The sequence below is a fragment of the Sciurus carolinensis genome, chromosome 3 (assembly GCF_902686445.1).
Source record: "Sciurus carolinensis chromosome 3, mSciCar1.2, whole genome shotgun sequence".
Classification (NCBI taxonomy): domain Eukaryota; kingdom Metazoa; phylum Chordata; class Mammalia; order Rodentia; family Sciuridae; genus Sciurus; species Sciurus carolinensis.
In genome coordinates this window covers 144,899,914-144,913,543 of record NC_062215.1, presented here as the reverse complement: position 1 = coordinate 144,913,543, position 13,630 = coordinate 144,899,914, and the positions used below count along the sequence as shown (strand labels likewise).

Below are 13,630 nucleotides of genomic sequence, written 5' to 3'. Positions count from 1 at the left end.
TATAGATGTTTTGTGTGCTCCTTTACTAGAATAATTATGACTGTGTCATCCCCCGCCCCTTCCCAAAACATCTCTTTTTTTTGAATTCATAGGTTCTTTGGTGAATTCACCTTTCATCCTGTATGCCTAAATTAATATATCTTTTTGTTCCAATTAGTCTTATCTAACTTGAGTTTTCTTTAACCTTCCCCTTTTTCCTGCTGTTTTTATTCAGAGACCAATTATTCAAGGGTTAACTCTCAAGTACACTGGAAAGAGATATCCTTTAGAGAGTCCTAAGGAGTAAGATAAACAATGGTGATAGTGGGAGTAAGTATGCTCCCATGGAGGACAAGTGGCCAGCTGAACCTTGATTTCAGCATCCCCAGGGCTGACAAACTCTATTCCTAATATCTCCAATTGCACAGGCCCTCCCCATATCTGGGTCACTGTGCATTGAATTTTGTCACCTGTGTACTGAATTTTGTGTCTACGTATGTACTTGTATTTGTATTATTTACAAGGTGCCAAAATTGGCTTATATATAAATGAATACTCATAAATTATGTGACTTAAATAAAAAAAATTTAACAAAAAGGTCAATTTAAACTGGTAAAAGCAAAGATATATCTTTAAAATTACTAACTCACACATTTTTCTAGGTGATCATTCAGTGGTCAGCCAATCAATGGAGTGATGTTTTCTACAAAATGTTTACAAAAAAGTGCAGTGTTCATTGCTTTTAAGGATTTTTCTTTGGTAGGTAAAAAATGGCTTAAAATATTAACTAGGCTTGTCTGATATCTTGATTTTCATGGGTAAATTAAATTGAACATGATTGGGATTAATCTTCATAAATGTTTGTTAGAAGAGACTAAATTTGCAAAATTAAGATACATAAATATCAACTGCTAAATAAAATTCTTGAAGAAAATAAATGGAAGTCTGATTCAAGGTCTAATAACATAGGTTATTAGAATATAGTTGACACACTAAATGTATGTGACTAGAGATACTCATATAGCTGAGAACTAAATATGTTTGTCTGAACTTGGTGTAAGGGTTATGTTAAAGCAGATGAGATTATAGGCATGAACCTCCATGACTGATTAATGGTTTACCTCTTTAGAAAAAAAAAAAAAAAAGAGCTTATGTAGGTTTAATACAGGCAAGGTAACCAATAAATGCTCTTTTATACATTGTATCTGACATAAAAGCCCATATTGCCATTTTAAAACCTAACTTTCATCTGGTTTCTTTGAGTACATAAAGTTTTATTACATTTATATATCAGATAAGTCTATTTCTGATAATTAATGCTGTCTCTCTTGTTCATTTCTTTTGCATTTTCCTTATAAAATTGTATAACAATTTATAAAATTGTAAAATTTTCCTTGTAAAATTGTTGCCTAATAGTGTTTTGCAGCTCTATTCCTAACAAAACAACCTGAGTTAAGACAATAAACCATCACCTACAGGAGAGATAGAAAATAATGCTGACTTCCAGTACTGATACTGACCCTAATTAAATAAAAGGGCTAACTATAAAATTATAGACATTAAAGCTAAAACCCATTACTCCTACTTCAAGACTGGTGAAACTGGCCTGCTAGATAGTTAAAACCAAAACTTGGATACCAAAGTCAAGGAACTAAAGGAGCTAAGAAAAAAAAAAAAAGCCAATATTCTGGTTCCTGCCTTTTAAAGTCAGCTAGAACCCAGGGAATGATGGAACTCATAAATGTCCTATAATTCTGGTGAGTCACCCAAACTTCTGATCAGGGGGATCATGAGAATCCTAAAGGACAGGAAGCCAAGCAGTGCACATTCTGCAAAGAGGAAAGTCATTGGAGAGGGAAATGTCTCTGATACTTCCAAGGGAAGCCACATGTGGTCAACATGACCCTGACCCATCCTAGTAGATGGCATGACTAGTAGAGGAAAAGCTAAAGGAGCCAAGAACTTCTCACAGGTTCCCAAGAGTGACCCTTGACAAATCTCAACTGACTCTAACAGTAGATAAAAACAAGGTCGATTTTTTTTTAAATTTATTTTTATTGTAAACAAATGGGATACATCTTGTTTCTCTATTTATACATGAAGTAGAGGCATACCATTTGTGTAATCATACATTTACCTAGGGTAATAGTTTTTGATTCATTCTGTTATTTTTTTCCTTCCCCCCGACCCCTCCCACCTCTCTTTTCCCTCTATACAGTCCCTCCTTCCTCCAACAAGGTCAATTTTTGACCAACTTGGTCTTGAACACCTGACAGGAAAGTATAACAAAGCACAGCTATACATGGACTTTGAGAGAGAAAAGACAGTGGCTCTTTTAGTATTACTCAAGATGTACACTGTGTCAGTTTTTTCAAAGGTAAGTAAATCTGGGAGATTATAAAGGAAGTGTTTTTACATAGAAGTGCCTGATAACTATCACAAAAGGCTCTGTCAGAGTCACAGTATGTTCTAAGTCAATTCAAGACTTACAAATCTTCCTAACTTCCTTCATAGGTAAGCTCAATCTATTTTTCAGTGGTATGATTATTTAGCCCTGATATTTATCCCTCTAAAAGGTGTAATGTAGCACATGGAGCCCAACCAACTTTACCAAGACATAGCTAAAGGGATCCCTCTACAAAACAAAGGTAATGCTAATAAAAAACTACTTACAGGCAAAAATATGATGACAGTTCAACAGATCACTAAAACCTGTTAGGTGTGGTGATGCATGCCTGTAATCCCAGTGACTTGGGAGGCGGAGGCAGGATGATTACAAGTTCAAAGCCAGCATTAGCAATGTAGTGAGGGCCTGAGCAACTTAGTGAGACCCTATCTCAAAATAAAACACATTAAGGTCTGGGGATGTGGCTCAGTGGTTAGAAGCCCCTGGGTTCAATCCTAGTAATGAAAAAAAAAAAAAAAAAAAGAATGAAATAGAATAAATGTTTTTAAAAGCATTGTAGGAGGACTTTCAGAGCCAGGCCAGAGTTTAGATCAGTTATGATTTTGTGATCCTTTCTTGATGTCACGTGAATGTCTTGTTGGCATTTCCAGTTTGATTTGAAAATTCTTCCTACATTCCATCTGAAGTTCCTATCTTGGGATTTTAAAATACATCATGGTGCTCCTGGACATTCCAGGTGACATTCATCACAGCAGAAAGAGAATGGAGGAAGGATGGAATTCCTTCCTATACAATCAGTTAGATGCGTAAACAACCCCCCAAAAAAACCTATTTGTTCTTACACTTAAATTTTTCCCTTCCCCTTAAGGCCTCTTTCTGTTCCAAAAGTAATACTTCCAATGTCTCAGTATCTTTTAACAGTACAAACTCCCTATTGCCTGAGGATTACTATTTTCCTCCCAAAAATTCTTTTGGCCAATACACTATCTGCAAAGATTAAAATAAATGATGCTGGGGCTGGGACTGGGGCTGTAGCTCAGTGGCAGAATGCTTGCCTCACACATGCGAGGCATCCAACTCTGGGGCTGAGGCAGGAAGATATTAAGTGTGGAGCCATCCTCAGCAACTTAGTGAGGCCCTAAGCAACTTAATGAGGTCCTGTCTCAAAATAAAAAATAATTATAATAAAAAAAGGGCTAGGAATGTGGCTCTGTGGTTAAGTACCTCTGGTTCAATTCCCCATGCCAAAAACAAAAAAACAAACAAAAAACACAACCTGGATGGCCCACATTCAGAACAGAAAAGGAAAAACTACTGTGGAAGATTGTGGAAGGAGGAATCAGAAAGACTCAGAGAAGTGATCATACTAGAGTAGATATTTTGTGCTAAAGTCGGAGAACTTACCAGGTCACTATGTTCCATAGGAAGGCTCTAGAGGACACTCTGTTGCCCAAAGCAATAAGAAATGTGGGAGGGACACCATCACTGAAAAAGGTTAAAACTAGGTGAAGTGAATGAAGTAATCCTCAGGTGCAAAGTTTAAGGGAGTGCTAATCAAAATTAATGCACAAAAATCATGATGAATAAGATCCTAAAAATTTAAATAAAGAGAAAAATCAATATTACCAATTTCCCCTTTGCCTCAGACCCTTCTGTATTGCTCAGCATAGCACTAAAACTGATCATGGCCATCTAATACAGATCTCAGGTAAAAGAAGCAGATAGAATTGCAGAGCTGATCTTGGTATACAGCAAGGGGGATGATGTGATCCCCAAACAACAGAGGTCAAACAGTAATGTTTAACCATCAGAAGCCAGGTGGGCATAATGACCATCATTAGCACTAGGTAAGAATGACTACCAGGGGTATCCTGATCTGCAAAACATGTGGAGATGACTAATGCAACAGGGTGTCCTTTTAGGCAAGATTGATGGGCAACCCTCAAGAGTATTGCTCAATCTACACAACTAAGAGAAATCAAGAATAAATGATCGGGATGGTATCTGTTACAGTTTTAAAAGATGTTGATCCTATAGCTAGTTTCCAGATCTGAGCTAGTTTCCAGATCTGAGCTGGTTTTTAGGCCTAAAATCATTTGACTTTGGACCATCTGGTACCCAGGAAGAACAACTATGTCACATCACAGTATGTGTTAAAGATTCCCTTAGTATTTTTCCAAAGGAATCTATCATTTATTGTGGCAACTATACACTGGGAAAGTGGAATAACCAAATATTTGAGGGATGTGGGATACATGATCCATTGATATGAATATCCAGTGTCATAATAACCCCTGTTAGAATAATGGTGTACAGAGACTAGATCTTAGGTGAAATTCTGGCCAAGGTCAAGTTTCTAGAACCAAGGACATAGCAAGTATTATTTCCCAAGTTCCTGAATGTATAATCAGAATGAACATACTTAAAAGCTGGCCAAACTCGGATTCATTCCTTGGTCTGTAGAATAAGAACTAGTCTAGTGAGAAAAGCTACTAAACGGATTCCCATAATATTCACACTAAAAAGTCACCAATCTGGTTATCCAGATCCTGAAGGATAATGGTGAACAAATTCATCCAAGTAGTAGCCCCAAAATTGCAGAACTGATCTTGGTATACAGCAAGGGGGATGATGTGATCCCTAAACAACAGAGGTCAAACAGTAATGTTTAACCATCAGAAACCAGGTGGGCATAATGACCATAATTAGCACTAGGTAAGAATGACTACCAGGGGTATCCTGATCTGCAAAACATCTGTGCCAGATGTGGTATCTAGAGCAGATTAACATGACCTCAAGGACCATCTGATGAAAGAGTTCATTTCCATTCCTAACGATAAGGAGGAATAAAACCAGCATTCTCTTGAGGTAGAAAACAGTACCCACTTAATTTTATTCCCAGTTTGTTTTCTCTCTCCCATTAATATAGTCCATCATAACAACTCTATCATAATTTAGTTTTAGGGACCCAGGCATCTGGACATATAACAAATCATATTAGTCTATTAATGGCATTATAGTTATTGTGTTACACGTTAATCAGATCTGATAACCAGGATATGGTAAGTATATTGTAGGCTCTAGAGAGGGTGGTGGTAAACCCAGTGAAAATTAAGAGTTTGGACTGAACATGTGGCTCAGTAGCATGCTTAAGACTCTGGGTTCAATCCCCAGTACTATAAAGCAAACAAAAAGTTAAAGACCTGTTCCATTAGTGACATTTTTTAGAATAAGGTATCTTTTTTTTTTTTTTTTGGTACTGGGGATTGAACCCAGGAGGGCTTAACCACTGAGTAACACTACCAGCCCTTTTTGTATTTTAGAGACAGGGTCTCACTGAATTGCTTAGGGCCTTGCTAAGTTGCTGAGGCTGGCTTTGAACTTGCAATCCACCTGCCTCAGGCTCCTGAGCTGCTGGGATTACAGGCATGCGCCACCACTCCTGGATGAGAACAAGGTTTCTTAACAGTGTCATTATTGATGTTCTGGGTTAGATAATTCTTGTTTGTCTGTCTTTCTTTCTTTTCTTTGTTTTTTTTTTGGTACTGAGGATTGAACCCAGGTACACTTAACCACTGAGCCACATCTTCATCCCTGTTCGTTTTTTATTTTGAAACAGGGTCTCCCTAAGTTGCTTAGGGCCTTGCTAAGTTGCTGAGGCTGGCTTTGAACTTGCAATCCTCCTGCCTCAACCTTCTGAGCTGCTGGGATTACAGGCATGCACCACCACAGATAATTCTTTCCTGTAGGGAGTTTTCCTGTGCATCATAGGATTTGAGCAGTATTCCTGTTCTGTAAATGGTGGTCCTTTTCCTTTTAACAGCTTTAGATATTACAGTCCAGTAAGGGAGAAAGTCACATAAAAACAATTACAATGTAGTTAAGATTTTTTTTTTTTTTTTTTTTTTTTTTTTGCTGTGTTTTAGGTGCATAGCACAAAAAAAAAAAAAAAAAAAAAAAAAAAAAAAGCACACTATCTATAACTGTATCTCATCCCAAGGGTGAGATTTCCTGGGTGAGTAACACCAGGCTATTGTTAGAAGATGAAGAGTTAGGTAAAAGGGAGTAGAGGAGATGTTGGTAAGAAGAGGAAATAAGACTAACAAAAAAGAGTTGTGACAATCAAAATCGTCTCTAGACATAGTGAAATAGCTGAGAAGAAAAATCACCTCCTAGTTGAGAACCACTGTTTTAGGCATAAAGTAGCCTGGGACATACCTGGATAAATATTGCATTTCATAATTCCCATTACTAAGAGGAAAGCAATAAGTATAGTACGTCTTTTCAGATTCCAGGTGGCATTAGGAACTGCTGGCTTTGTACAGTTGCTATTGTTTTTATTACCAATTTATGTAGGTTGTTGCTGCCTATATCAGCATCATTAATAAATTCAAGCATTCAGTGTTGTATAATACTATTATCAACGCCTAAAATAATTTCTGGCACATGACAAGTCTTCAGTAATTATATTTTGAAAGAGTGGTAAAATTAACCTTTGGCATTTGCATCTGAACCAGGAGTGGATATATATGAAGACACTTATTGTGAGGAGTTGGCTTATGTAATTGTGGACATTGGCTAGGCAAGTCTAAAGTCTGCAGGCAAGGCCCTCAGTAAGGACAGCCTAGAACTCAGACACAGATTGAAGCTGCTGTTCACAGGTGTAGAATTTCTTCATGAAGGAAGTTTCAGCTCTGCTCTTAAGGTCTCTCGATTGAATCGGACCTTCTCAGATTATCTAGGACAATCTCCCTTAGAGTCAATTATTATGGACTTTAATTGCATTAACAAAAGCCTTCATAACACCCGGGTTGATATTTATTTGAATAACTGGGGACAATAGCCAAGCTAAGTCAAAACATCAGAAGACCATCACAGTATTTTATGCATCTACTGCTTCTGGAACAACTTCTCAGAAGGTGCACTGAAATGTGCTCTGAATCTAGCTATTTCTTCATTATGAATCAAAGTCAGTTCTCAGCTGACTTTTAATTAGAAAAAGGAGCTAGAAAATGAATTAGTAGTAATATTTTAACTTATTGCTATTGTATTCTAATCAGGCATAGTCTAGTTGAAAGGAACAGAAACAAGTGAATTCAAGAAAGGCAGCTACCACTTAAAGGATGAGCCTTAAGAAACTTGAAGCTGAATGTAGTTCAGGATTCAAGGTAGCTGTGGGGAATAGAGCAGAAGTTTGTGATTTTCATTGTGTTATGTCATTTAAAACAACATTCTCTTCTGATTCTTTGTTTCAGTAACATACTTCCAATTCAAATTTCCAAAAGAAGGAATCTTGACCTAGCCAAAAAAAAAAAAAAAAAATGTTGTCTGTGGGTATAGTATTCTGTATTCCAGGCCAGTTTTAGTGGATGGCTAGGGGCCTCTCTTCCAGAACAACCCACCACTGTTTCTTTGAGCAAAGTATGGAAAGGCTAGGTGAACTAGAAGGATAGTCAAGCAAGACAGGTGCTTTGACTGACATATTCAGAATATCATCTCAAGGGTAGCTTTTATTTTACTGAGTAATGCCGTACACTTTCAGAAATAAAACTCTAATTTTGGAATTTGAGTCATACCTGAAAGGCAGATAAAATTTATTTTGAGCCTGGGATAGATGGAATCTGATATTCCTTTAGTATAGGAGACCTCTGGAAAACTCAGTACTGGAGAGCAAAATTGTGGATCTTTTATTCCGTGACAATACTTTCACTTGGGAAAAGATAGGGCTTTTTGTGTGTGTGTGCGATGCTAGGGAATTGAACCGGGGCTCTCTACCACTGAGTTCTATTCCAGCCCTTTTTACTTTTCATTTTGACACAGGATCTCACTAAGTTGCTGGGGTTGCCCTCCAACTCGCGATCCTCCTGCCTCAGCCTCTCGGAGTGACTGGGATTACAGACATATGCCACACCGCCCGGTTGTTTTAATGGACTATTGGTGATGTTCAAAAATGCTTGGGTCAAACGTAAACAAAACACCTACTCAAATGGCAATTATTGAAAGAAAAATGAACCTGAATTATAGTGCAGAGGATGAGACTGTTATCACTATCTCATCGCTGAGAACTGCAACACCTGAGATGTGCTAGAGGCAGTTTTTCTCCAGCCCCAAGACGCTTTCCGGGGAATTTAGAGAAAGGGGATTGTGGTCTCTTCCAATCCTGAAATTGTAGTGTTTCGTACAGGGTCTGATCTTACTTGCCCCGTGGAACCCACGTTCCTCCCGAACAAAGCTACTTTAAGCCCTTACTGCCTACCCTGTGCTTTTCTACGGTCTTAACCAGAGCCGCCACCCGGCCGAGCCCTGGCTCCTCCCACACCCACAATGCACTTCGCGGTTCTATCTAGGTGGCTGCTCTTATCACGTGTCGCCCGATGGAGCGCGTTCCCGCTTGGCGCATGCGCAGAGAGCAGTCGCCTGCTATTTTTCTCCGTGGCGGCGGCGACGAGCGGAAGTTCTGGGGAGCGCCAGTTCCGTCTGTGTGTTCGAGTGGACAAAATGGCGAAGATCGCCAAGACTCACGAAGGTAAGCGGTGTTTCCCTATTTACGGGCCTTCGCCGCCGCCAGCGTGCTAAGACCCTGTCTTTCTAGGCTTCTGCTTCTTCCTGTAGTTTCATTAATAGGGGGCCGGTCCCGCGCTTCTGGGTCTGGGCCGACTCTTTGGCGTCAGTGGTGCAGGCCACTGCCCCGCGTAATGGCGTCCTACTCGTACACCCCCGACTGGCGCTTTGTTCCGTGTTTGGATGCTGCTGCTTCAGAGTTGCTTCTCTTTTCTGACCGGAGGTCCTCGATTCGGCGGCTTGCTAAGAAGGATTCCAGGACAAGGGATCGGGGAAACGGGCGTGGGAGGAAAATCTCTTTAGCCTTTCGGCACTGTCGTCGGCTTCGTTTGTGCATCTGAGAGCCAGACAAGCCCTGAAACACGGCAGCCGCTTTTCCGGCTGTACTAAATCGCGTTTGGTTAAAACGAGGCCCGTTACTCCTAGCCCCGGTAATAGGAACCTTCAGGCGTCTAGGTTACAGGATTATTTTCTTGCACGAAATGATCTGGACGTAAAATCTGATAGTTTCCTTCCTTAATCACGTCTAGTATAGTATTTTTATTTTTCTTCGGAGGGTGATTATTGGAGGTGCAGGCAGAAGAGGAAAAGGCATATTACGTTTGTTAAGACCGAAGATTTCAAGATAGTCGTTTTGTGACATTCAATATCAGGAAAATTGTTGGGAATAAACTGGAGTTCGTGACGGGGTATTCAGCAAAGACAGGAAACGGGGCCTGGAAAGTTGGAACAGCGTTTCTTGATATCTGACTCAGAATCCAAAACTTGCACTGAACACAAGGCTAACGAGAAAGAGACGCTTATTTTACTCGTCCTTCCGAGGTGTGTGGTATTAGTCTGTGAGTGTAACAGACTGAGACCTTCAAAATTTTCATTCTGATGGGGGAAATAGACGTGTATATATCCTTATTCTTTTATGAGGCCAAATAAATGCATAAAAGAAGTCAAACAACATGTTCTGGGTAACGGAGTAATTAATTTATGGTCAGTTATTTCACAGGAGGTGACGTGTCCCCAATCTAAAAGGATCAATCAGATTTAAATTAGGGGAGGATATCCGAGCCTAAGAGAACATCTTGTAACAAGGCAGTGAGTCGTGAAAGGTGTGCTTGCGTAGTCTGCTGTGGCAAGAAAAGAGGGTGCAAGAAGGAAATTAGTAGAAGAATTTGGAAAGATTGGTTAGGATCAGAAGTTGAATGGCTTTGAATAGTTGGGACACTCTGAGGAACTGATAATCCAAAACTTTTTAAACCCACAAGTGTTCTTAGGCCTTATTCATTTGTCTTTAGATCATTTTGACATATCTTTTGCAAATAATTAGAAAATAGAAAGATATTGCTACTTTTGTTCATTTTGGAGTAGATTTTGTAGCTTTGATTACTTGTTGATTTCTTAACTGTCACATACCCTTGGTCAGGAAAATCAAAGAGAGTTAGTAGTTTCCCTACATTTTAGAAACCCACTTAGCCTTGGTGGATTGCATTTTTTGGCCAAAATTGCCATTTTATTTGGAACTATTAGTGCAAAAGAAGATATTGGAAGATTTGGTTTTAGTATCTGAGTACTGTTTGCAAGCAAGATATTGTCCATTACTTTGGGGTATAGGCCAGAGTGGTACGTTTACCGTGACTTCTTGCTCCTTTTGTCTTGGCATTTTCCTGGAGAACTGTAGTTTTTCCTAGACTGTTTTTATTTGTTAAGCCACTTATGATGGCTTTTTTTTTTTTTTTTTAAAGGTTGTGCTACTGTATCTCCTAGTACAAATCTTTTTTTTTACTTAGCAGTCTGTTTTAAGATTTTTTTTCTTCTGTTTTGGGATTGCATACATAATGTCCTGATATCCCCAGTACTTGGTACACACTCAAATAATCAACCTTTTTTTTTTTTTTTTTTGTACGTCCTGGGGAGTGAACCTGTGGGCATTCCACCACTGAGCTACACCCACAGCCAGAAAGAGGACATTTAAATTTATCTTTGGTAGGCTTTGCTGTAACTCTTTGGCTTAGATAGATTAGAACCAAACTTATTTATGTACTGGGTACTGGGAAACTCCTGAACTGAAAGGGAGAAATGTTGGGTTAGCATCAAAGTTTTTGTAGGCTTTGAACACTGCAAGGTTTGATTTTTGGCTTTCTAATCACTACAAAATAAAATGCCCTCCTCCCCTCACATAACAAATTGCTCCTTTATTTAGGAAATTCACCTGTTGTGGGGTGAAGGGTTGAAGGGTGAATTAAAGAAAGGCAAAGCAACCATTCTTAGACTATTGGATTATTTGAGAGGAGGATTCAGATTTGAACCTCACTAGAGCAACTTTTAAAATTGTGTAATACTTAATTTTTCTTCGGAGTTCATCGTGTGGCTTTTTTAAGTTAAAAAAGATTCTCTAATCTATGCATCCTAAATAATGTTTCTGGTAAAGACATTTCTTTGTTGTACCTTACTAGTATATTTTTAAAGTAATGGCTGCATCAGTTGCTTGTGCTTGCATCATGAGAGGTCAGTAATAACTGTTTTCAGACAATTTTAGGTTATGTTGTACTTTATGGGTTTTTTTTTTTTTTTTTTTGGTGTTGCTGGGGATTGAACCCAGGGCCTTGTGCATGTGAGGCAAGCACTCTATCAACTGAGTTATATCCCCAGCCCCTATATATGGTTCTTTTCATAGGCTATTCCCATCATTGGGCCAAACCAGAAAGTAATTTTTTTTTTTTTTTTTTTTTTTTTACTGTCATAGCTGTTTTTGTTTTAAGTACCTGGGATTGAACCCAGGGGCGCTTAACCACTAAGCCACTTTCCCAGCCCTTTTTATTTTTTATTTTGAGACAGGATCTCTCTGACTTACTAAGTCTGGCCTTGTATTTGCCATCCTCCTGCCTCAGCTGGGATACAGGTGTTTGCCACTGTTCCCAGCTTGTCATAGCCTTTTCATATATTTCTGATAGGATTGACCCTCACATCCTCTTTAATCATTTGATTATTTTTTACCCTGGTCAGGGTGGTTTATATTTTCTACTATTGAAAGATAAAAAGAGCTAGACTTATTCAAATCAAATCTTTTGGGCGGTTTCTGCATGTTAAATTGTGTTAAGTGTATACAGTTGGGCTGGGTATGGGTATGTAGCTGTGGTAGAGTGGTTTACCTAGCATGAATATATGGTGCTGGGATCAAGTCCCAGCATTGCCCCCCCCAAAAAAAGAATTATGTGCATCTAGCAGTTCTTGAGCTACTGCTGAGTTTTACAAATGAGAAAACCCCACAATGATCTGTTTTGGAAGGGGAAAGATGGTTTAACAAAAAACTCCATGTATTGGCTTGTTTTTACCATTAATTCCTTGAATTGGAAAATTTGGGATATCACCAAGCTGAAAAAGTTTCTTCCTTAATTCTTTGCTTGAGGAATGACTGGAATAAGTAGTTTTATTATTCTAAACCTTACTGTGATTTTTGTTTTCCTTTATTTAGTTGTCTTGGTTACAGATCTGCTATGAATGTTGCTAGTGAAAATAAAAAGAAAGTTAAATTTGCTTATAGGTTTAGAAGAGATTTTTTTTTCTCCTGTAGAACTAATTGTTTAGAATTGATTTTTCAGTGTTTTCTATAATGCTGAGTGAAATAATTTATACTGTAGTTAGTTGTCATATTTGGGTTTTGTTTAATGAAAAGCCTGAGAATTGGGTTGCAGAATATGTTTCCTGTTTTGGGGAAGTGTCTTTTAAAAGCTGGGGATATAGCTCAGTTGGCAGAGTGCTTGTCTCTCAAGCACAAGACCCTGGGTTCAATTCCCAGCCCTGCAAAAACAAAACAAAAGTCTCATATTTGAAACTGGGTGTGGGGCACACACCTGTAATCCCAGCAACTCCAGAGGCTGAGGCAGGAGGATTGCAAGTTCAAGGTCAACCTGGGCAATTTAGCAAAACCCTATCTCACAATAAGAATTTCTTTAGAGTCAAGGATGTAGTTCAGTGGTAGAGTGCCTCTGGGTTCAATTCCCAGTCCCCCTCTCCTCCCCAAAAGTCTCATGTTTGGGAAAAACTTGGTCACCAGTTGTTTCTGATTAGATGAAAATAGATTTCACTTATAGAGGGACTCTTAAAAATTTAAATTTAACATCTGAGAGCTGTCTTATGACACTTAATGAACAGCAAATCATACATCAGAAATAATCGAGCCTGGTACAGTGGCACCCATCTGTAATCACAGATATTTGGGAATCTGAGGGAGGATGATCACAAGTTCAAGGTCAGTCTGGACAATTTGGGGGAGACCCTATCTCAAAAAGAACTTGGGGTGTAGCTAAGTGGTAGAGTGCTCTGGGTTTAATTTCTAGTACAGCAAAACAATAGAAGAAATGAATGAATAACTATCCAAATTAAAAATGAGCAATGAAGCATCAAGGAGGAAGAAATGCTATACGCTGGACATATCTGAGACATAGAAGAAAAGACACAGGAGGGGAAACTGGAATTGTTGGGGAGCAGTTAAACAGGTATATCAGATGTGACCTTATATCATTGGCATAAATTTTTATCTTAGTTTCAGTCTTAGAGCTTAGATCTTTAGGACTTAGTTTTAAAATACAAACAGGTTTTCAGTGATATCTTTGAATGTCAGATAATTCCTAGATAAAATATTAGATGTTTATGTCATATAAAGTTTTTATAATTTTAATATCACTTTTT

General features: G+C 38.6%; 1 protein-coding gene across 4 annotated transcripts in view; it reads left to right on the top strand.

Moving 5' to 3' along the window:
• Positions 1–8,801: 8,801 nt before the first annotated feature.
• Sf3b1 (splicing factor 3b subunit 1) overlaps positions 8,802–13,630 on the top strand; it is a 42,592-nt gene continuing 37,763 nt past the window's right edge. For all 4 annotated transcript variants that reach the window (XR_007107665.1, XR_007107666.1, XR_007107667.1 and 1 more), the window contains exon 1: positions 8,802–8,912. Coding sequence is in view for 1 of the 4 variants with exons in the window: in XM_047544212.1 (XP_047400168.1) it covers positions 8,885–8,912 (28 nt within the window). In the remaining 3 variants the exon portion in view is untranslated. The remainder of the gene's footprint in view (positions 8,913–13,630) is intronic.